A 24,265-nucleotide genomic window follows, 5' to 3' on the forward strand; every position below is an offset into this window, starting at 1 on the left:
CGTAGCTCTTCGCTCATGAAGGACGCCCCCCTATCCGTGTGGATGTAGCTCGGCATACCGAACAGGCAGAACAGGCTGTTGAGGCATTTAATGACCGTGGCGCTGGTCATGTCTGGGCAGGGGAAGGCGAATGGGAAACGGGAGTATTCGTCCACAATGTTCAGGAAGTAAACATTGCGGTCGGCTGACGGGAGGGGGCCCTTGAAATCTAAGCTGAGCCGCTCAAAGGGCCGTGTAGCTTTGATTAAGTGGGCTCTATCTGGGCGGTAGAACCGAGGCTTGCACTCAGCGCAAGTGCGGCAGTTCCTGGTCAGAGACCGAACTTCCTCAATCGAGTAGGGTAAGTTGCGGGACTTTATGAAGTGGAACAGCCGTGTGACCCCTGGGTGGCAGAGGTCGTTGTGGAGGGTCTGTAGCCGATCCCCGGTGGCGCTGGCACACATCCCTCGTGAGAGGGCGTCGGGGGATTCGTTAAGGGCCCCTCGCCGGTAAATGATGTCATACTCGAAGGTGGAGAGCTCGATCCGCCACCTGAGAATCTTATCATTTTTAATCTTCCCCTTCTGTTTATTATTAAACATAAACGCTACCGACCGCTGGTCGGTAAGTAGGTTGAAGCGTTTGCCGGCTAGGTAGTGGCGCCAGTGGCACACTGCCTCCACGATGGCTTGGGCCTCCTTTTCCATGGAGGAGTGTCTGATCTCGGGCCCTTGGAGGGTCCTCGAGAAGAAAGCTACGGGCCGCCCCGCCTGGTTGAGGGTGGCCGCTAAGGCAAAGTCAGACGCATCACTTTCCACTTGAAAGGGAATGTTCTCGTCCACTGCCTGTAGCGTGGCCCGCTCAATATCCCGCTTAATGCTTTTGAAGGCGGCGTGGGCCTCAGCAGAGAGCGGAAAAGAGGATGCTTTCAAGAGGGGGCGGGCTTTGTCGGAGTAGTTGGGGACCCATTGGGAATAATAAGAAAATAACCCCAGGCACCTTTTCAGGGCTTTGGGAGTGTTGGGCAGGGGCAGCTTCCGTAGGGGGCGCAATCGGTCGGGGTCTGGTCCGATTTCCCCATTCTCCACCACGCTGCCTAGTATGCAGAGGCGCGTGGTGTTGTAAACGCACTTGTCCTCGTTGTAAGTGAGGTTGAGTTTTTGTGCGGTTTTCAGGAACCTCTCGAGGTTCGAGTCGTGATCCTGCTGGTTGTGACCGCAGATGGTGACGTTGTCGAGGTAGGGGAAGGTTGCCTGCAAGTGGTGGTCATCGACCATGCGGTCCATCTCCCTCTGAAAGACCGAGACCCCATTCGTCACCCCAAAGGGGACTCTGAGGAATTGGTAGAGGCGTCCGTTCGCCTCGAAGGTGGTGTACGGGCGGTCCTCTGGTCTGATAGGGAGCTGGTGGTATGCTGACTTGAGGTCGATGGTGGAGAACACCCGGTATTGGGCGATTTGGTTCACCATTTCTGATATGCGGGGTAGCGGGTAGGCGTCTAATTGGGTGTACCTGTTGATCGTTTGGCTATAGTCGATCACCATCCGTTTCTTCTCGCTACCCTTCACCACCACCACTTGGGCGCGCCACGGGCTGTTGCTGCGTTCAATAATGCGCTCCTTCAGGAGCCTGTCTACCTCGGTCGCGATAAACCGCCTGTCCTCCCAGCTGTACCTCCTGCTTTTGGTCGCTATTGGCCGGCAGTTAGGGGTAAGGTTCGCGAATCGCGAAGGCGGCTTTACCTTCAGGGTAGCCAGGCCGCACACTGTTAGGGGCAGCTGGGACCCACCGTAATTGAGCGTGATGCTTTGGTGGTGGCACTGGAAATCCAGGCCCAAGATCACGCTCGCACATAGATTCTTCATGATTAGTAATTTAAAATTATCGTATACAGTTCCGTTAACGGACAATTGTACCGCGCAGTAACCCATAATGGTCGATGTCTGGGTTTTATCAGCCATAGAGATGGTACCCCGAGTAGGGACCACCGTTAGAGAGAGTTGTTGTGCTAGTTCAGGGTGGATAAAACTCTCCGTACTTCCACTGTCAATTAAACCTTTAACCCCGCACCCGTTTACCTCGATGTCCACCATTGATTTGGATAGCGGGTGCGGCCTGGTCTGGTCCACTGTGACCGATGCCACTGTAGGGCCCTGATCGAGACAAGATGGCGTCCACGCTGTCTGCTCACAAGATGGCGGACCCCACGAGGTCGGGCAAGATGGCGTCCAAGATGGCCGCTCCCACGGCGCACACGCGGCGGTGGCGGGTTTTCCGGCGGGGTTCCCTCTGCACACCTTCCCAAAGTGCCCCTTCTTACCGCACTTGAAGCAGGTGGTGCCTTTCGCCGGGCATAGGTTTCTGGTGTGTTTCGGCTGTCCGCAGAAGTAGCAGTTGGGGCCACGACGCGTCGCGGCTGTCGTAGGGCTTCTGGGGGGAGAGCGGGGCCCCGACGGTGTCGGGCTGCCGGGCGGGGAAGGTGCCTTCCAAGATGGCGGCGCCCTTGGTGCACACGTGGCGGCGTGGGCGGCGCGGGCTGAAGAGTAGGCGTCCGAGTTTCTCTGGGCCACATCCAGGGATCGCACTGTGTCCACAGCCTGTTTCAGGTCCAATCCCGTTTTCTCCAGTAGTCTCTGCCGGATGTAAGTGGAGCTGAGGCCTGTGATAAAGGCATCACGAACAAGCTCGTCAGTGTACACTGCGGCTTTTACATCTTGGCACTTGCAGTCTCTGCCAAGCGTTTTCAGGGTGACTAGGAACTCATCCAGCGATTCCCCAGGTCGCTGTGCGCGAGTAGCGAGCAGATGCCTAGCATACACCTCATTCGTAGGCTGCTGGTAATGCGCCTTTAAGATGTCGCAGGCGGCCGGGTACGTGTCGGCGTCTTGGATGAGGGGGTAAACCCGGTGGCTTACCCAATTCCGCAGGATTCCGAGTTTCATACTTTCAGTGTCCGTAGCGCCCGTGATGGCTGCGGAATTGTCCAGGAAGAATTCCATACACTTAAACCAGTGTCCGAAGCGTGCCGATGCGTCCGAAGCATGCTGGTCCAAATCCAAACGTTCGGGTTTCAAGAGTTGATCTATTGTGTTGAAAAATAAGTTAATAAAATTGATGTGCCTCAATAAATCCGAGACTCAATGTTAACTGAACAAAGCAAGGCTTTTATTAACTTAGAAGGTAACACACAGTGGAGAAGTGTCTCCCATCCAGAGGTCGGCTGTACTGGATGTGAGACACGCTGGGCCTGCTTAAGTAGGGGCCAGGTATGGGTGGAGCCCTACACACAATAAAATACAGGTGAGGAAATGGAACTGAGGTAAGGGAAATGAAACTGAAACTAAACCACAGTCACAGGCACAATCACACACAGAGAATACAGATGAGTGATGAATGGCATATTTCATCACACTCTGTATCTAACCCATGCTGTTCCTGCCCTGGGAGTGTTTGATGGGACAGTGTAGAGGGAGCTTTACTCTGTATTTAACCCGTGCTGTTCCTGCCCTGGGAGGGTTTGATGGGACAGTGTAGAGGGAGCTTTACTCTGTATCTAACCCGTGCTGTACCTGCCCTGGGAGCATTTGATGGGGCAGTGTAGAGGGAGCTTTACTCTGTATCTAACCCATGCTGTACCTGCCCTGGGAGTGTTTGAAGGGTCAGCGTAGAGGGAGCTTTACTCTGTATCTAACCCATGCTGTTCCTGCCCTGGGAGTGTTTGATGGGACAGTGTAGAGGGAGCTTTACACTGTATCTAACCCATACTGTACCTGCCCTGGGAGTGTTTGATGGGTCATTGTAGAGGGAGCTTTACTCTGTATCTAACCCATGCTGTACCTGCCCTGGGAGTGTTTGATGGGACAGTGTAGAGGGAGCTTTACTCTGTATCTAACCCGTGCTGTACCTGCCCTGGGAGTGTTTGATGGGTCAGTGTAGAGCGAGCTTTACTCTGTATCTTACCCATGCTGTAGCTGCCCTGGGTGTGTTTGATGGGAAAGTGTAGATGGAGCTTTGCTCTGTATCTAACCCATGCTGTACCTGCCCTGGGAGTGTTTGATGGGACAGTGTAGAGGGAGCTTTACTCTGTATCTAACCCGTGCTGTACCTGCCCTGGGAGTGTTTGATGGGACAGTGTAGAGGGAGCTTTACTCTGTATCTAAACCGTGCTGTACCTGCCCTGGTAGTGTTTGATGGGACAGTGTAGAGGGAGCTTTAATCTGTATCTAACCCGTGCTGTACCTGCCCTGGGAGTGTATGATGGGACAGTGTAGAGGGAGCTTTACTCTGTATCTAACCCATGCTGCACCTGCCTTGGGAGTGTTTAATGGGGACAGTGTAGAGGGAGCTTTACTCTGTATCTAACCCATGCTGTACCTGCCCTGGGAGTGTTTGATGGGTCAGTGTAGAGGGAGCTTTACTCTGTATCTAACCCATGCTGTACCTGCCCTGGGAGTGTTTGATGGGACAGTGTAGAGGGAGCTTTACTCTGTATCTAACCCGTGCTGTACCTGCCCTGGGAGTGTTTGATGGGACAGTGTAGAGGGAGCTTTACTCTGTATCTAAACCGTGCTGTACCTGCCCTGGTAGTGTTTGATGGGACAGTGTAGAGGGAGCTTTAATCTGTATCTAACCCGTGCTGTACCTGTCCTGGGAGTGTTTGATGGGACAGTGTAGAGGGAGCTTTACTCTGTATCTAACCCGTGCTGTACCTGCCCTGGGAGTGTTTGATGGGAAAGTGTAGAGGGAGCTTTACTCTGTATCTAAACCGTGCTGTACCTGCCCTGGTAGTGTTTGATGGGACAGTGTAGAGGGAACTTTAATCTGTATCTAACCCGTGCTGTACCTGCCCTGGGAGTGTATGATGGGACAGTGCAGAGGGAGCTTTACTCTGTATCTAACCCATGCTGTACCTGCCTTGGGAGTGTTTAATGGGGACAATGTAGAGGGAGCTTTACTCTGTATCTAACCCATGCTGTACCTGCCCTGGGAGTGTTTGATGGGTCAGTGTAGAGGGAGCTTTACTCTGTATCTAACCCATGCTGTACCTGCCCTGGGAGTGTTTGATGGGACAGTGTAGAGGGAGCTTTACTCTGTATCTAACCCGTGCTGTACCTGCCCTGGGAGTGTTTGATGGGACAGTGTAGAGGGAGCTTTACTCTGTATCTAAACCGTGCTGTACCTGCCCTGGTAGTGTTTGATGGGACAGTGTAGAGGGAGCTTTAATCTGTATCTAACCCGTGCTGTACCTGTCCTGGGAGTGTTTGATGGGACAGTGTAGAGGGAGCTTTACTCTGTATCTAACCCGTGCTGTACCTGCCTTGGGAGTGTTTGATGGGGACAGTGTAGAGGGAGCTTTACTCTGTATCTAACCCGTGCTGTACCTGCCCTGGGTGTGTTTGATGGGACAGTGTAGAGGGAGCTTACTCTGTATCTAACCCATGCTGTACCTGCCCTGGGAGTGTTTGATGGGACAGTGGAGAAGGAGCTTTACTCTGTATCTAACCCGTGCTGTACCTGCCCTGGGAGTGTTTGATGGGACAATGTAGAGGGAGCTTTACTCTGTATCTAACCCGTGCTGTACCTGCCCTGGGAGTGTTTGATGGGACAGTGTAGAGGGAGCTTTACTCTGTATCTAACCCGTGCTGGACCTGCCCTGGGAGTGTTTGATAGGACAGTGTAGAGGGAGCTTTGCTCTGTATCTAACCCGTGCTGTACCTGCCCTGGGAGTGTTTGATGGGGCAGTGTAGAGGGAGCTTTACTCTGTATCTAACCCGTGCTGCACCTGCCCTGGGAGTGTTTGATGGGACAGTGTAGAGGGAGTTTTACTCTGTATCTATCCCGTGCTGTACCTGTCCTGGGAGTGTTTGATGGGACAGTGTAGAGGGAGCTTTGCTCTGTATCTAACCCGTGCTGTACCTGCCCTGGGAGTGTTTGATGGGACAGTGTCGAGGGAGCTTTACTCTGTATCTAACCCGTGCTGTACCTGCCCTGGGAGTGTTTGATGGGACAGTGTAGAGGGAGCTTTACTCTGTATCTAACCCGTGCTGTACCTGCCCTGGGAGTGTTTGATGGGACAGTGTAGTGGGAGCTTTACTCTGTATCTAACCCGTGCGGTACCTGCCCTGGGAGTGTTTGACGGGACAGTGTAGAGGGAGCTTTACTCTGTATCTAACCCGTGCTGTATCTGCCCTGGGAGTGTTTAATGTGACAGTGTTGAGGAAGATTTACTCTGTATCTAACCCGTGCTGTACCTGCCCTGGGAGTGTTTGATGGGACAGTGTAGAGGGAGCTTTACTCTGTATCTAACCCGTGCGGTACCTGCCCTGGGAGTGTTTGACGGGACAGTGTAGAGGGAGCTTTACTCTGTATCTAACCCGTGCTGTATCTGCCCTGGGAGTGTTTAATGTGACAGTGTTGAGGAAGATTTACTCTGTATCTAACCCGTGCTGTACCTGCCCTGGGAGTGTTTAATGTGACAGTGTAGAGGGAGCTTTACTCTGTATCTAACCCGTGCTGTACCTGCCCTGGGAGTGTTTGATGGGACAGTGTAGAGGGAGCTTTACTCTGTATCTAACCCGTGCTGTACCTGCCCTGGGAGTGTTTGACGGGACAGTGCCTCTGATCTCTTTGTGTCAGTAATATTGTAAAGCCAGTGATTGGGAAGAGCCCAGTAGGCGAATAGTGTGTGGATGCTATTGAAGGAGATCTTCTGGGAGGACCTCCTATGTCCCGGAACCAAATCCCAGCAAGGAAGCCACGCTCTTAGGAGTCAAGAGTGGGTGAGTGAAGTGGTAGGAAAGCAGGAATGGAAGGAAATGCTGATCGAGTCAGATGAAGAAGGTTGGGAGGAAACTCGTGGAATACAAATGCCGACATAGATCAGTTGGGCCGAATGGACTGTTTCTGTGCTGTAAGCACTGGAATTCTGTGTAATTCTATAAAAGAGGAAAAAAGACAATCATTAATTAAGGGGGTGACGGTGGCTCATTAGGAAGAAGCCAGCGGGGCAGGCACAAGCCATTGTCACTCTAGCAAAGGCAATCTCCAGTGAGTAATCTCTGAGCATTCCTGCCATGCTGCTTAAAATGACGATCTTTCTTCAGAAGCATCCTTGACCAAGCTGAAAGGGACCCTGTGTCACATCCGTGAGCTGGACGATGTGCTCCTGAAGGACGTTGGCAACAAGATCAAGCAAGATGGCAGGTACTGGCCTGAAGAGCCAATCCGCCGCTCCCAGCGCGGTCAGGAGCACGGTGCGTGCCGATAGAGCCTGCTCCGCCATGACACCGCCATCGTATCCCGACATTACAACAGGGACTGCTCTGCAAACGCACTGCATTGGCTGTAAAGCGCGTTGGGACTGCCTGAGCTTGTAACAGGAGCTGTAGAATCTCAAGTCTTTCTTTTCCCATCTCCCTAAGTCCTCGGCTTCCCAAGGAAGTCCGATCAGATATCAGATAGATTTGTTCTGTTTGATGTCTGTAGCAATTCTTAAACCCGGGTATAAAGCCGAGGAAACATAGTAACATAGAAAAATAGGAACAGGAGTAGGCCATTCGGCCCTTCGAGCCTGCTCCACCATTCAATATGATCATGGCTGATCCTCTATCTCAATACCATGTTCCCGCTCTCTCCCCATACCCCTTGATGCCTTTTGTGTCTAGAAATCTATCTATCTGGTCTCCCGCTGTTGGAATGTGACTTTCTGTAACATCACTGTTCCTTGTTGGTCAGGTCTGACCCGCATTCTGTCTCAATGAGCTTTCACTGTCTGTTCACATTCACCTCTCCTGTGAAGAAAGCGTAAGGCATCTACAGGGATTCAAGATCGACAATACACAGGGATTCAGGATCGGGAATATACAGGGATTTAGTATAAGGAAGGACGTCCCAAAGTGCTTTACAGCCAATGAAGTACTTTTGAAGTGTAGTCATTGTTGTAATGTGGGAAACGCGGCAGCCAATTTGCGCATAGCAAGCTCCCACAAACAGCAATGTGATAATGGCCAGATAATCTGTTTTAGTGATGTTGGTTGAGGGATAAATATTGGCCCCAGGGAGAACTCCCCCTGCTCTTCTTCGAAATAGTGCCAGGGGATCTTTTGCATCCACCTGAGAGAGCAGACAGGGGCCGAAGGTCAGGGAGGGCCTTGTTCTTAAACCGATGCAGTCCTTGTGGTGCAGGTTCTGTAACACGGGGTGTTCCAGGATTTTGACCCTGTGACGATGATGGAACGGCCGATATATGTCCAAGTGGGCTTGGTGTGTGACTCGGAGGGGAGAGTGTGATTGCTGGTCTTGTCCTTCACATTGCAAGAGTGTACATCTGGAATCTGGACGGGTTCAACCCAAGACTTTAAATTCATCCACTTTAACGCAGGCTGCCCTGGCCTCCACCCGAATCCCCGATATAAGGTGTTGGCATCTGAAACCGTGCTCTGGGAGTGTGAATCTGTTAAAGACACCCCCAGTTGCAATGGTATCACAGGAGCACCTTCACCTCACACCGTGCCCTTGCTATATTTGGCCTAGTGTCAAGCACCATTCAATCCTCGCCAATGTGTTTCAGGTGGCCGCTCATCGTTGACACATCTGGCCAAGCCAGCACCTTCCTGCGATACCGTGACACCAATTTTTACGACGCTCTCAATCCCGGTCACATGCAGCCGGAGGTTCTCCGACTCGGGCTCCTCGGAGCCATAAGGTAATCACCAATTCAGTGAGATCAACATCGCGGCCTTCAATTAATGCTTTGTGAAGTTAGTGTCATCGAGACTGAACAGTCTGGAACTGGTAGACTGTCAGACACTGACTGCCGGTTACACTGTCAGACTCGAGAAGCTGACCGTTCGAACGAGCGGACATTGTGATGATCAGCTCCGATCTCAGGGTCTGTGTGGGGTGAACTGGTTAACGCCTGTACTCAGGAGGGCCGTGTGTTCTGAGGCAGAGCGATGGGAGGGCAGAGCGATGGTAGGGCAGAGCGTTCTGGGGCAGAGCATTCTGGGGCAATGCGTTCTGGGGCAGAGTGATGGGAGGGCAGAGCGTTCTGGGGCAGAGCGATGGGAGGGCAGAGCGTTCTGGGGCAGAGCGTTCTGGGGCAGAGCGATGGGAGGGCAGAGCGTTCTGGAGCAGAGTGATGGGAGGGCAGAGCGATGGGAGGGCAGAGCAATGGGAGGGCAGAGCGTTCTTGGGCAGAGCGATGGGAGGGCAGAGCGTTCTGGGGCAGAGCGTTCTGGGGCAGAGCGATGGGAGGGCAGAGCGTTCTGGAGCAGAGTGATGGGAGGGCAGAGCGATGGGAGGGCAGAGCAATGGGAGGGCAGAGCGTTCTTGGGCAGAGCGATGGGAGGGCAGAGCGTTCTGGGGCAGAGCATTCTGGGGCGGAGCGTTCTGGGGCAATACGTTCTGGGGCAGAGTGATGGGAGGGCAGTGCGATAGGAGGGCAGAGCGATGGGAGGGCAGAGCGCTCTGGGGCAGAGCGATGGGAGGGCAGAGTGTTCTGGGGCAGAGCGATGGGAGGGCATAGCGTTCTAGGGCAGAGCGATGGGAGGGCAGAGCGTTCTGGGGCAGAGCGTTCTGGGGCAGAGTGATGGGAGGGCAGAGCATTCTGGGGCAGAGCGATGGGAGGGCAGAGCATTCTGGGGCAGAGCGATGGGAGGGCAGAGCGTTCTGGAGAACAGTGATGGGAGGGCAGAGCGTTCTGGGGCAGAGCGATGGGAGGGCAGTGTGTTCTGGGGCAGAGCGATGGGAGGGCAGAGCGTTCTGGGGCAGAGCGATGGAAGGGCAAAGCATTCTGGGGCAGAGCGTTCTGGGGCAGTGTGTTCTGGGGCAGAGCGATGGGAGGGCAAAGCGTTCTGGGGCAGAGCGTTCTGGGGCAGAGTGATGGGAGGGCAGAGCATTCTGGGGCAGAGCGTTCTGGGGCAGAGTGATGGGAGGGCAGAGCATTCTGGGGCAGAGTGTTCTGGGGCAGAGTGATGGGAGGGCAGAGCATTCTGGGGCAATGCATCTGGGGCAGAGCAATGGGAGGGCAGAGCGTCCTGGGGCAGAGCGATGGGAGGGCAGAGCGTTCTGGGGCAGAGCGATGGGAGGGCAGAGCGTTCTGGGGCAGAGCGATGGGAGGGCAGAGCGATAGGAGGGCAGAGCGTTCTGGGGCAGAGCGATGGGAGGGCAGAGCGTTCTGGGGCAGAGCGATGGGAGGGCAGAGCGTTCTGGGGCAGGGTGATGGGAGGGCAGAGCGTTCTGGGGCAGAGCGTCCTGGGGCAGAGCGATGGGAGGGCAGAGCGTTCTGGGGCAGAGCAATGGGAGGGCAGAGCGTTCTGGGGCAGAGCGATGGGAGGGCAGAGCGTTCTGGGGCAGAGCGTCCTGGGGCAGAGCGATGGGAGGGCAGAGCGTTCTGGGGCAGAGCGATGGGAGGGCAGAGCATTCTGGGGCAGAGCGATGGGAGGGCAGAGCGTTCTGAGGCAGAGCGTCCTGGGGCAGAGCGATGGGAGGGCAGAGCGTTCTGAGGCAGAGCGATGGGAGGGCAGAGCGTTCTGGGGCAGAGCGATGGGAGGGCAGAGCATTCTGGGGCAGAGCGATGGGAGGGCAGAGCGTTCTGGGGCAGGGTGATGGGAGGGCAGAGCGTTCTGGGGCAGAGCGTCCTGGGGCAGAGCGATGGGAGGGCAGAGCGTTCTGGGGCAGAGCGATGGGAGGGCAGAGCGTTCTGGGGCAGAGCGATGGGAGGGCAGAGCGATGGGAGGGCAGTGCGATGGGAGGGCAGAGTTTTCTCAGGCACAGCGATGGGAGGACCAACTAACAGTGTGCGTTGCCTCGAGGTACGGGAAGATGCTTGTGATCGACATGATGGAGGTGAACATGTTTCAAGTAGTGAGCAGGGTGTTTGATCAGATCGAGTCGGGCCTGATGGAGAAGCTGCTGAAGAAGGAATTACTCCAGAGTGACAGGTGAGGACAAAGACCATCCTCGGTGACTGTGACCATGGTAGACTAACCCCCTCGACATCCTCCACTGCTTTGCAGCTCATGAACCGGACTATTTGCAACTTTAGTGTCCTATTTGACCCTGAGCTGAGCTTCCGACCCCAATGCTCTCCATCACTAAGACCGCCTACTTCCACCTCCGTAATACTGCCTGTCTCTGTCCCGCCTCAGCTCATCTGCTGCTGAAACCCTTGACGTAAGAAAACTACTAGGCACTTGGTCTAAGCGTTAAACAAAGCTTTAATCAACTGTTTTACAACATGGAGGTCTAGTTGTGTCCTTCACTAGTTCCTGTTAAGAATGTCCTGCGCAAGCTGGGCCCGTGCCCAAGTATTTATACTCTCCCTGGACAGCGCCACCCGTAGGCCGCTCAGTATTATTTCATAAGTCTTTCTTTCATGTCAACTCTCATGCATGCCCTTGTTATCCCCAGACTCGACTATTCCAATGCTCTCCTGGCTAGCATCCCATCCTCCATAAACATCAGCTCCACCAAAGCCCTGGTGCCACTATCCTATCCTGCATTAAGTCCCGTTCACCCATCACCTTTTTCTTGCTGATCCTACATTGGCTCCCAGTCCGCCAATGCCTCAGATTGAAAATTCTCATCCTCACGTCGCAGTCCTTTCATGCCTCTCCCTATCTCTGCAAACACCTCCCCCGAATTCTAACTTCCTTTGACTCTTAGATACTAATTGGCTGAGTGGCGGGAAGCAGAGGGTAATGGTCGACGGGTGTTTTTGTGACTGGAAGGCTGTTTCCAGTGGGGTTCCGCAGGGCTCAGTACTGGGTCCTCACTTTTTGTGGTTATATATCAGTGCTTTAGACTTCAATGTAGTGGCCTGATTAAGAGGTTTGCAATGATACTAAAATTGGCCGTGTGGTTGATAGTGAGGAAGAAAGCTGTAGACTGCAGGAAGATATCAATGGACTGGTCAGGCGGGCAGAATACTGGCAAATGGAATTCAATCCGGAGAAGTGTGAGGTCATGCATTTGGGAAGGGCTAACAAGGAAAGGGAATACACATTAAATGGTAGGACACTGAGTAGTGTAGAGGATCAGAGGGACCTTGGAGTGCATGTCCACAGATCCCTGAAGGTAGCAGGACAGGTAGATAAGGTGGTTAAGAAGACATACGGGATACTTGCCTTTATTAGCCGAGGCATAGAATACAAGAGCAGGGAGGTTATGCTTCAACTGTATAAAACACTAGTTAGGCCACAGCTAGAGTACTGCGTGCAGTTCTGGTCACCACATTACAGGAAAGATGTGATTGCACTAGAGAGGGTGCAGAGGAGATTTACAAGGATGTTGCCTGGACTGGGGAATTTTAGCTATGTGGAAAGATTGGATCGGCTGGGGTTATTTTCTTTGGAACAGAGGAGGCTGAGGGGAGATTTAATTGAGGCGTATAAAATTATGAGGGGCCTAGATAGAGTGGATAGGAAGGACCTATTTCCCGTAGCAGAGGGGTCAATAACCAGGGGGCAGAGATTTAAAGTAATTGGTAGAAGGATTAGAGGGGATTTGAGGAGAACTTTTTTCACCCAGAGGGTGGTGGGGGTCTGGAACTCACTGCCTGAAAGGGTGGGAGAGGCAGAAACCCTCATCACATTTAAAAAGTACTTGGATATTCACTTGAGGTGCCGTAACCCACAGGGCTCCGGACCAAGAGCTGGAAAGTGGGATTAGGCTGGATCGCTCTTTGTCGGCCAGCATGGACACGATGGGCCGAATGGCCTCCTTCCGTGCTGTAAATTTCTTTGATTCTATGGTTCATTCCCCCTCCCTTCACCCAACCAGTCGCTGTCTAGGCCCCACACTCTGGAATTCCCTACCTAAACCGCTCTGCCCACCTCTATAAACAAGTAATAGTTCACCCTTCCTTATCATGGAGTCAGAGAATGATACAACACAGAAGGAGGCCGTTCAGCCCATCGTGCATGTGCCGGCTCTTGAAAGAACTCTCCAATTAGTCCCACTCCCTACTATTTCATCATAGTGGTATAATTTTTTTCCCCTTCAAGTATATATCCAATTCTTTGGTGAGACCACACCTGGAGTATTGGGCACAGTTTTGGTCTCTGTATCTAAGGAAGGATATACTTGCCTTGGAGGCGGTGCAACGAAGGTTCACTAGATTGATTCCTGGGATGAGAGGGCTGTCCTATGATGAGAGATTGTGTAGAATGGGCCGATACTCTCTGGAGTTTAGAAGAATGAGAGGTGATCTCGTTGAAACATATAAGATTCTGAAGAGGATGGACAGGGTAGAAGCTGAGAGATTGTTTCCCTTGGCTGGAGTGTCTAGAACTAGGGGTCACAGTCTCAGGATACGGGGTCGGCCATTTAAGACTGAGATGAGGAGGAATTTCTTCACTCGGAGGGTGGTGAATCTTTGGAATTCTCTGCCCCAGAGGGCTGTGGATGCCCTGTCGGTGAGTATATTCAAGGCTGAGATCGATAGATTTTTGGACTCATGGGGAATCCAGGGATATGGGGATCCGGCGGGAGAGTGGAGTTGCGGTCGATGATCAGCTATGATCTCATTGAATGGCAGAGCAGGCTCGAGGGGCCGAATGGCCTACTCCTGCTCTTAATTCTTATGTTCTTAAGTTTTCTTTTGAAAGTTACCATTGAATCTGCTATCAAAACCCTTCATGATTTTGAACACCTCAATTAAATCTTCCCTTAACCTTTTCTGCTTTAAGGAGAACAATCTTTAGTCTCTCCATGTACCTGAAGTCCCTCATCCCTGGTACCATTCCAGTAAATCTCCTCTGCACCTTCCCCAAGGCCATGACATCCTTCCTAAAGTGTGGGGCCCACAATTGGAGACAGTACTCCAACTGGGGCCGAACCAGTGATTTACAAAGGTTCATCATAACTTCCTGGCTTTTGCACTCTAGGCCTGGATTTACCCTGGAGACGAGTTCTGTGCGGGGGCCCTGGGCATGGGTGGGGGGTGTTGTGATGTTGGGAAACCCGGCAGTATGGGTCTCCCAAATGTCCCGCAGTTTTTAACGGCAGGGCTCCTTCAGATCTTTGTCTGTCGGGTTCCCGTCCACAGGCAGCCTGATTGACAGGCTGGAGGCCTGCTTCACAAGGCCGCAGCCTATGAGAGCAGGAAGGTGTAGTGGGGCGGGGAGGGGGGGTGAGAGATCGTGGGGAGGGGCCTGATCACGGCGGTGGGGGGGAGGTGAGAGATCATGGGGAGGGTCCCGATCACGGTGGTGGGGGGGTGAGAGATCATGGGGAGGGGCCTGATCACAGCAGTGAGGGGGGGTGGTGTTGAGAAAGATTGTGGCAGGGTTCTGATCACCATGGGGAGGCGGGCGTGAGAGAGATCGTGGGGAGGGGCCTGACCACTAGGGTGTGGGGGGGGGGGTGTCCCGATAGCGGGGGGTCCGATGTTGTGGGGTTCTGATGTTGTGGGTCTGATGTTGAGGGTCTGAAGATGTGGGTCTGATGTTAAGGGTCTGATGTTGGGGGTCTGATGTTGTGGGTCTGATGTGGGGTCTGATGTTGTGGGTCTGATGTTGAGGGTCTGATGTTGTGGGTCTGATGTTGTGGGGGTCTGATGTTGTGGGTCTGATGTTGAGGGTCTGATGTTGTGGGGGTCTGATGTTGTGGGTCTGATGTTGTGGGGGTCTGATGTTGAGGGTCTGATGTGGGTCTGATGTTGAGGGTCTGATGTTGTGGGGTCTGATGTTATGGGTCTGATGTTGTGGGGGTCTGATGTTGAGGGTCTGATGTTGTGGGGGTCTGATGTTGAGGGTCTGATGTTGTGGGGGTCTGATGTTGTGGGGGTCTCCTGTTGTGGGGGTCTGATGTTGTGGGGGTCTGATGTTGTGGGGCTGAGGTTGAGGGTCTGATGTTGTGGGGTCTGATGTTGTGGGTCTGATGTTGAGGGTCTGATGTTGTGGGGGTCTGATGTTGAGGGTCTGATGTTGTGGGTCTGATGTTGTGGGGTCTGATGTTATGGGTCTGATGTTGTGGGGGTCTGATGTTGAGGGTCTGATGTTGTGGGGGTCTGATGTTGTGGGGGTCTGATGTTGTGGGGGTCTGATGTTGTGGGTCTGATGTTGTGGGGGTCTGATGTTGTGGGGGTCTGATGTTGTGGGTCTGATGTTGTGGGGGTCTGATGTTGAGGGTCTGATGTTGTGGGGGTCTGATGTTGTGGGGGTCTGATGTTGCGGGGGTCTGATGTTGTGGGTCTGATGTTGGGGGTCTGATGTTGTGGGGGTCTGATGTTGTGGGTCTGATGTTGTGGGGGTCTGATGTTGAGGGTCTGATGTTGTGGGGGTCTGATGTTGGGGGTCTGATGTTGTGGGGGTCTGATGTTGTGGGGGTCTGATGTTGGGGGTCTGATGTTGAGGGTCTGATGTTGGGGGTCTGATGTTGAGGGTCTGATGTTGGGGGTCTGATGTTGAGGGTCTGATGTTGGGGGTCTGATGTTGAGGGTCTGATGTTGTGGGGGTCTGATGTTGTGGGGGTCTGATGTTGTGGGTCTGATGTTGGGGGTCTGATGTTGTGGGGGTCTGATGTTGTGGGTCTGATGTTGTGGGGGTCTGATGTTGAGGGTCTGATGTTGTGGGGGTCTGATGTTGGGGGTCTGATGTTGTGGGGGTCTGATGTTGTGGGGGTCTGATGTTGGGGGTCTGATGTTGAGGGTCTGATGTTGAGGGTCTGATGTTGGGGGTCTGATGTTGAGGGTCTGATGTTGTGGGGGTCTGATGTTGTGGGGGTCTGATGTTGTGGGGGTCTAATGTTGTGGGTCTGATGTTGGGGGTCTGATGTTGTGGGGGTCTGATGTTGTGGGTCTGATGTTGTGGGGGTCTGATGTTGAGGGTCTGATGTTGTGGGGGTCTGATGTTGTGGGGCTGAGGTTGAGGGTCTGAGGTTGAGGGTCTGATGTTGTGGGGGTCTGATGTTGTGGGGGTCTGATGTTGTGTGGGTCTGATGTTGTGGGGGTCTGATGTTGAGGGTCTGATGTTGTGGGGGTCTGATGTTGGGGGTCTGATGTTGTGGGGGTCTGATGTTGTGGGTCTGATCACAGAATCACAGAATCCCCACAGTGCAGATAGAGGCCATTTCGGCCCATCGAGCCTGCACCGACACATATCCCACCCTATCCCCGTAACCCCACGTATTTAATCCCCTAACACTAAGGGTCAATTTTATCATAGCCAAATCAACCTAACCCGCACATCTTTGGACTGTGGGAGGAAACCGGAGCACCCGGAGGAAACTCACGCAGACACAGGGAGAATGTGCAAACTCCACACAGACAGTCGCCCGAGGCCGGATTTGAACCCGGGTCCCTGGTGCTGTGAGGCAACAGTGCTAACCACTATGCCACCGTGCCCTGATGTTGAGGGTTTGATGTTGCGGGGCTCTCATGTTGGGGGTCTGATGTTGTGGGTCTGATGTTGTGGGTCTGATGTTGTGGGTCTGATGTTGTGGGTCTGATGTTGTGGGTCTGATGTTGTGGGTCTGATGTTGTGGGTCTGATGTTGAGGGTCTGATGTTGTGGGTCTGATGTTGTTGGTCTGATGTTGAGGGTCTGATGCTGTGGGTCTGATGTTGAGGGTCTGATGTTGGGGGTCTGATGTTGTGGGGGTCTGATGTTGAGGGCCTGATGTTGTGGGGTCTGATGTTGTGGGTCTGATGTTGAGGGTCTGATGTTGTGGGTCTGATGTTGTGGGGGTCTGATGTTCTGGGGGTCTGATGTTGTGGGTCTGATGTTGTGGGTCTGATGTTGTGGGTCTGATGTTGTGGGGTCTGATGTTGTGGGTCTGATGTTGTGGGTCTGATGTTGTGGGGTCTGATGTTGTGGGTCTGATGTTGAGGGTCTGATGTTGTGGGGTCTGATGTTGTGGGGTCTGATGTTGTGGGGGTCTGATGTTGAGGGTCTGATGTTGTGGGGTCTGATGTTGTGGGTCTGATGTTGTGGGTCTGATGTTGTGGGGGTCTGATGTTGAGGGTCTGATGTTGTGGGGTCTGATGTTGTGGGGTCTGATGTTGTGGGGGTCTGATGTTGTGGGGGTCTGATGTTGTGGGGTCTGATGTTGGGGGTCTGATGTTGTGCGGTCTGATGTTGTGCGGTCTGATGTTGAGGGTCTGATGTTGTGGGGGTCTGATGTTGAGGGTCTGATGTTGGGGGTCTGATGTTGAGGGTCTGATGTTGTGGGTCTGATGTTGTGGGTCTGATGTTGTGGGTCTGATGTTGGGGGTCTGATGTTGAGGGTCTGATGTTGTGGGTCTGATGTTGTGGGCCTGATGTTGTGGGTCTGATGTTGAGGGTCTGATGTTGTGGGGGTCTGATGTTGAGGGTCTGATGTTGTGGGGGTCTGATGTTGGGGGTCTGATGTTGAGGGTCTGATGTTGTGCGGTCTGATGTTGGGGGTCTGATGTTGAGGGACTGATGTTGTGGGCCTGATGTTGTGGGTCTGATGTTGAGGGTCTGATGTTGTGGGGGTCTGATGTTGAGGGTCTGATGTTGTGGGGTCTGATGTTGTGGGGGTCTGATGTTGTGGGGTCTGATGTTGTGGGGGTCTGATGCTGGGGGTCTGATGTTGTGGGGGTCTGATGTTGTGGGGGTCTGATGTTGTGGGGTCTGATGTTGTGGGTCTGATGTTGTGGGGGTCTGATGTTGGGGGTCTGATGTTGGGGGTCTGATGTTGTGCGGTCTGATGTTGGGGGTCTGATGTTGGGGGTCTGATGTTGAGGGTCTGATGTTGAGGGTCTGATGTTGTGGGGGTCTGATGTTGGGGGTCTGATGTTGAGGGTCTGATGTTGGGGGTCTGATGTTGTGCGGTCTGATGTTGTGGGCCTGATGTTGTGGGTCTGATGTTGGGGGTCTGATGTTGTGGGGGTCTGATGTTGGGGGTCTGATGTTGAGGGTCTGATGTTGTGGGGGTCTGATGTTGGGGGTCTGATGTTGAGGGTCTGATGTTGGGGGTCTGATGTTGTGCGGTCTGATGTTGGGGGTCTGATGTTGAGGGTCTGATGTTGTGGGGGTCTGATGTTGTGGGTCTGATGTTGTGGGTCTGATGTTGAGGGTCTGATGTTGTGGGTCTGATGTTGTGGGGGTCTGATGTTGGGGGTCTGATGTTGTGGGTCTGATGTTGTAGGGGTCTGATGTTGGGGGTCTGATGTTGAGGGTCTGATGTTGTGGGTCTGATATTGTGCGGTCTGATGTTGTGGGTCTGATGTTGTGGGTCTGATGTTGAGGGTCTGATGTTGTGGGTCTGATGTTGTGGGTCTGATGTTGTGGGTCTGATGTTGAGGGTCTGATGTTGGGGGTCTGATGTTGTGCGGTCTGATGTTGTGGGGTCTGATGCTGAGGGTCTGATGTTGTGGGTCTGATGTTGGGGGTCTGATGTTGGGGGTCTGATGTTGTGGGTCTGATGTTGAGGGTCTGATGTTGAGGGTCTGATGTTGTGGGTCTGATGTTGTGGGTCTGATGTTGTGGGGGTCTGATGTTGAGGGTCTGATGTTGAGGGTCTGATGTTGTGGGGGTCTGATGTTGGGGGTCTGATGTTGAGGGTCTGATGTTGGGGGTCTGATGTTGTGCGGTCTGATGTTGTGGGGTCTGATGCTGAGGGTCTGATGTTGTGGGTCTGATGTTGGGGGTCTGATGTTGTGGGTCTGATGTTGAGGGTCTGATGTTGGGGGTCTGATGTTGTGGGTCTGATGTTGAGGGTCTGATGTTGAGGGTCTGATGTTGTGGGTCTGATGTTGAGGGTCTGATATTGTGGGGGTCTGATGTTGGGGGTCTGATGTTGAGGGTCTGATGTTGGGGGTCTGATGTTGTGCGGTCTGATGTTGGGGGTCTGATGTTGAGGGTCTGATGTTGTGGGGTCTGATGTTGTGGGTCTGATGTTGTGGGGTCTGATGTTGAGGGTCTGATGTTGAGGGTCTGATGTTGTGGGTCTGATGTTGTGGGTCTGATGTTGTGGGTCTGATGTTGTGGGGTCTGATGTTGTGGGTCTGATGTTGTGGGTCTGATGTTGTGGGTCTGATGTTGTGGGTCTGATGTTGTGGGTCTGATGTTGTGGGGTCTGATGTTGTGGGTCTGATGTTGAGGGTCTGATGTTGAGGGTCTGATGTTGTGGGGTCTGATGCTGTGGGTCTGATGTTGAGGGTCTGATGTTGAGGGTCTGATGCTGTGGGTCTGATGTTGTGGGGTCTGATGTTGAGGGTCTGATGTTGAGGGTCTGATGTTGAGGGTCTGATGCTGTGGGTCTGATGTTGTGGGGTCTGATGTTGAGGGTCTGATGCTGTGGGTCTGATGCTGTGGGTCTGATGTTGTGGGTCTGATGTTGTGTGTCTGATGTTGTGTGTCTGATGTTGTGGGTCTGATGTTGTGGGTCTGATGTTGAGGGTCTGATGTTGAGGGTCTGATGCTGTGGGTCTGATATTGTGGGTCTGATGTTGTGGGTCTGATGTTGTGGGGTCTGATGTTGAGGGTCTGATGTTGTGGGTCTGATGTTGAGGGTCTGATGCTGTGGGTCTGATGTTGTGGGTCTGATGTTGTGGGGGCCTGATGTTGAGGGTCTGATGTTGTGGGTCTGATGTTGAGGGCCTGATGCTGTGGGTCTGATGTTGTGGGTCTGATGTTGTGGGGGTCTGATGTTGAGGGTCTGATGTTGTGGGCTCTGATGTTGTGGGTCTGATGTTGTGGGTCTGATGTTGAGGGCCTGATGCTGTGGGTCTGATGTTGAGGGTCTGATGCTGTGGGCCTGATGTTGTGGGGTCTGATGTTGAGGGTCTGATGTTGTGGGTCTGATGTTGTGGGTCTGATGTTGTGGGTGTGATGTTGTGGATCTGATGTTGTGGGACTGATGTTGAGGGTCTGATGTTGTGGGTCTGATGTTGAGGGTCTGATGTTGAGGGTCTGATGTTGTGGGTCTGATGTAGTGGGGGTCTGATGTTGTGGGGGTCTGATATTGAGGGTCTGATGTTGTGGGTCTGATGTTGTGGGTGTCTGATGTTGTGGGCTCTGATGTTGTGGGTCTGATGTTGTGGGGGTCTGATATTGAGGGTCTGATGTTGAGGGTCTGATGTTGAGGGCCTGATGCTGTGGGTCTGATGTTGTGGGGTCTGATGTTGAGGGTCTGATGTTGTGGGTCTGATGTTGTGGGTCTGATGTTGAGGGTCTGATGTTGTGGGTCTGATGTTGAGGGCCTGATGCTGTGGGTCTGATGTTGTGGGTCTGATGTTGTGGGTCTGACGTTGAGGGTCTGATGTTGTGGGTCTGATGTTGAGGGCCTGATGCTGTGGGTCTGATGTTGTGGGTCTGATGTTGTGGGTCTGATGTTGTGGGTCTGATGTTGAGGGCCTGATGCTGTGGGTCTGATGTTGAGGGTCTGATGCTGTGGGCCTGATGTTGTGGGGTCTGATGCTGTGGGTCTGATGTTGTGGGTCTGATGTTGTGGGGTCTGATGTTGAGGGTCTGATGTTGTGGGTCTGATGTTGAGGGCCTGATGCTGTGGGTCTGATGTTGTGGGTCTGATGTTGAGGGTCTGATGTTGTGGGTCTGATGTTGAGGGCCTGATGCTGTGGGTCTGATGTTGTGGGTCTGATGTTGTGGGTCTGATGTTGTGGGTCTGATGTTGAGGGCCTGATGCTGTGGGTCTGATGTTGAGGGTCTGATGCTGTGGGCCTGATGTTGTGGGGTCTGATGTTGTGGACCTGATGTTGTGGGGTCTGATGTTGAGGGTCTGATGTTGTGGGTCTGATGTTGTGGGTCTGATGTTGAGGGTCTGATGTTGTGGGTCTGATGTAGTGGGGGTCTGATGTTGTGGGGGTCTGATGTTGTGGGGGTCTGATCTTGTGTGGGTCTGATCTTGTGTGGGTCTGATCTTGTGTGGGTCTGATGTAGTGGGGGTCCGATGTTGTGAGGGTCCGATGTTGTGGGTGCGGTCCGATGTTGGTCAGGGGGTGTCTGATGTTTGGGAGGGGGGGAACAGACAGATCGCGGAAGGAGAAGTTTACTGGGTGTCTTGTTGAGCCTGGAGAAGCACTCCCTCTCCCCTTGGCCCATGGACAGCGCTGTAAATACACTTACCTCATGGATTCAGCCCGTCTCGCCTCCTTTCACCTGCCGAGTTTCCCGAGGCCTGGGAAAACCCGGCCGACATTAGTTAAAAATAGAATGACTGTTAAAATGAAGGCAGGCAGCCTCATTATAATATTTAAATGACCAACCGCTTCCCGCGAGTTTTTGGGAGTTAGGATTCTCCCCCATGTCTCTATTTACAAAACCAAGGATCCCAATTGTTTTTTTAACAATGTTCTCAACCTGTCTGGCCACCACCAAGGTTTGTGCACATACACCCCCAGGTCCCTCTGTTGCTGCACACACTTCAAGATTCTCCCATTTAGCTCCCTCTTTGACTTGCTGTCCATTTCTTTGATTACGTTTCTGTGAAGCGCCCTGGGACATTTGGTCTATATTAAAGGCGCTATATCAATGCAGTGTTGTTGTTTGTGACTCTTCTCTTGCTAGGTTCCTGTCGTTGATTCAACCTGGAGATGGGCCAGAATATTCCCGCAACGAATTCTCATCCGCACGGACAGAAAATTTCCAACTTGTGTTCATAACCAAACTGCAGAATCTCCCAGAAGAACTGCTCAGCACCTTCTACCCAATCCAGATCACCATCAAACAGCCAACACATTGAAGAGTCAACCAGATCCTGTATCTCAGAAGAGGCTGAATATGATCGGGGCCCTTCTCAGCACTAAATTCAACATGTACTGACCTGACACTCCTGCTCTTTAAAATGGTTTCCACTGAATAGATTAGAAGGATAACAAAATTACAGCAACAGTATGTAGCAATGGAATGGGAACAAGCCACTAGGTGTTGGACTTCTCTAACTTTTCTTGCAATAGATCTCAGGTTTTCGGGGGGGTAAATTGCAATGTTGATCTGAGTTGTAATTTATGGAGAAATAAAAACTCAAAAGGCTTGTCTTTCTAGAGCAGTTACAGATTTTAGATCTGCATTAAATATTCACTTGAGTTGAGTGTCATTGCTCTCTCCTGTAAGTGGACCTTGCGTCCCCTATGTCCCGGAGAGTACCATTCCGCCCAGTATCTAGTTACACAATGGGTCACTGAACAGGAGACCATTATGGCAGTGAGATTTATCTCCTCCCATCACTCCTTTTAACATCCAAAATAATAAATTGTGCAAATGTTACTGTTCATGGGGACCTGCCTTCACTTTGCAGTCAGTATCACTGGCTGACTGTCACAAGGTCTGCTCTACTGGTGAGGTATCCAATGTGAATCAGTAACACACATTTTAGGTACAACTAGATTCTAGGGGGGAGAAATTTGGCACCTTAGCACCTCCGGGGGGCCCTAACGTGGGCGTTAACGGCTTTGCGACCAGGCGCGGCGACAGTACCGACGCCCGTGAAATTGAGGTGAAGGTTTGCGGCGGCGGTAACCGCTAGCGCCACGATCTCCTGCGCCCGGAAATCGTGTAGTCATCCGGGTGCGCCACGCCCCGGATCAGAAATTCACTCTCGCCCCCTGGCTGAGCGGCTGCTGTTAGCAACGACAGGTAGCGGAGGCGGTTCTGTAGTCGGAGGAGCGCTGGAGGAGCGCGATATAAAGGCGTCAACATCCGGGGTTTTTATAGTCAGCAAAGACTGCTGCCTTGTCAGTTTGACAAAGGCAAACCGGCATTTTGAGCGATTTCAGCATTTTTCACTTGAAGGAGTCTTCTGCCTCGGAAAAATGTATCACTTTCATTTTGGAGTGATTTTAAAGTGACACATTTCCATCCTTCAGTGGGGGCTGTACTGGCACTGGACCGCGCGCTCCAGCATCACCGTCAGAGGAGCGGAGGCAGAGAGAGCGATTGCAAAATGTGGCCGGAGGGAGGAGGGCCAACAGGGCTCTCAACAGGAGGCCTTACCCACCCAGGGTATTCTGGCAGCATTTCTCCAACATCAATCTCACTGAGGAACAGTGTGTTAGAAGGCTGCACTTCAGCAAGGGTGTGGTCACAGAGCTCTGCCACCTTCTGCAGCCAGACCTCGAACCTCAGATCAAGGCGGCCACGATGCTCTCAGTGACAGTCAAGGTCACCGTCGCCCTCAATTACTACATCAGCGGATCCTTCCAGTCTGCAACAGGAGATATATCTAACATATCGCAGTTCGCCGTCCATTGCTGCATCCGGGAGGTTACAGAGGCTCTCCACAGTAGGAGAACGGACTACATTTCCTTCCCCATGGTCAGAGAGAAGCAGGACAAGCGTGCATGTGGCTTTGCCAGGATAGCGGGATTCCCCATGGTGCAGGGCGCCATTGACTGCACCCACGTCACTTTGCGGGCACCTCATAACAATCCTGAGATCTTCCGTAAGCGCAAAGGCTGCCACTCACTTAATGTGCAGTTGGTGTGCGACCACAGACAGCGAATCCTGACCGTCAATGCCCGCTATCCTGGCAGCAGCCACGATGCCTTCATCCTGCGCCAGACCGGTGTGCCAGCACTCTTCCAGTACCATATCAAGCTCGAGGGCGGCTGCTTGGAGACGAGAGCTATTCGCTCTCCACCTGGCTCATGACTCCCCTCCACAAGCCCAACACTCCTGCCCAGCAATCATATAATGAGAGCCATGCTGCCACCAGGAACATCATCGAGCAGACCATCGGAGTGCTCAAGCAACGGCTCCACTACCTCGACTGCTCGGGAGGAGCCCTCCAGGAGCGGGTGTCCCATTTCGTGGTGGTCTGCTGCATGCTCCACAACTTGGCCATCATGAGGGCCCAGCCATTGCCACCAGGCATAGCTGCACCACCTCAGGAGGAGGAAGAGGGAGACGAGGAGGACAGGGATGAGGAGGAGCACGAACAGCAGCGATGGAGGAGCTCACCACCACCTTCTCGAGGGCAATTAGTGACGGGCAATAAATGCTGGCCTTGCCAGCGACGCCCACATCCCATAAACGAATAAAAAGAAAGCTCCATTGGTCTTGTGGAAGGGCGGCCCGTGCCCGCCTGATCAGACTGCGGTTCCAATGAATTCGAGGCCACTTCCCGGTTGCTCATCCAGTCCCCATCATTCCAGACCACACCCCAAAGCACCATTTCTGCAACACTCCAATAATAAATTTATCCACAATCTGTAACCACTGTATACAACAACAATGTTAACCAATGACCCTTGTGCAAACCCATACTTGCCCTCTTTACTGTGCCTTTTCCTAATCTACTGCTCCTACATAGTGTCTCCCCAGTGGCTGCAGCAGGGCTGGTGGAAGGCTGCTGAGTGT

The 24,265-nt window shown here is 52.9% G+C and overlaps 1 protein-coding gene across 1 annotated transcript in view; it reads left to right on the forward strand.

The window, feature by feature from the left end:
- LOC147116841 (IQ motif and ankyrin repeat domain-containing protein 1-like) overlaps positions 1-21,951 on the forward strand; it is a 198,029-nt gene extending 176,078 nt beyond the window's left edge. Inside the window, exons 11-14 of the mRNA XM_085987175.1 lie at positions 7,083-7,182; positions 8,549-8,683; positions 10,794-10,922; positions 21,476-21,951. Coding sequence (XP_085843301.1) covers positions 7,083-7,182; positions 8,549-8,683; positions 10,794-10,922; positions 21,476-21,650 — 539 coding nt within the window. The 3' untranslated portion in view covers positions 21,651-21,951. The remainder of the gene's footprint in view (positions 1-7,082; positions 7,183-8,548; positions 8,684-10,793; positions 10,923-21,475) is intronic.
- Positions 21,952-24,265: the final 2,314 nt, after the last annotated feature.

Source organism: Somniosus microcephalus, chromosome 5 (genome assembly GCF_052327205.1).
Source record: "Somniosus microcephalus isolate GS21.2 chromosome 5, FLI_Smic_1.0, whole genome shotgun sequence".
Classification (NCBI taxonomy): domain Eukaryota; kingdom Metazoa; phylum Chordata; class Chondrichthyes; order Squaliformes; family Somniosidae; genus Somniosus; species Somniosus microcephalus.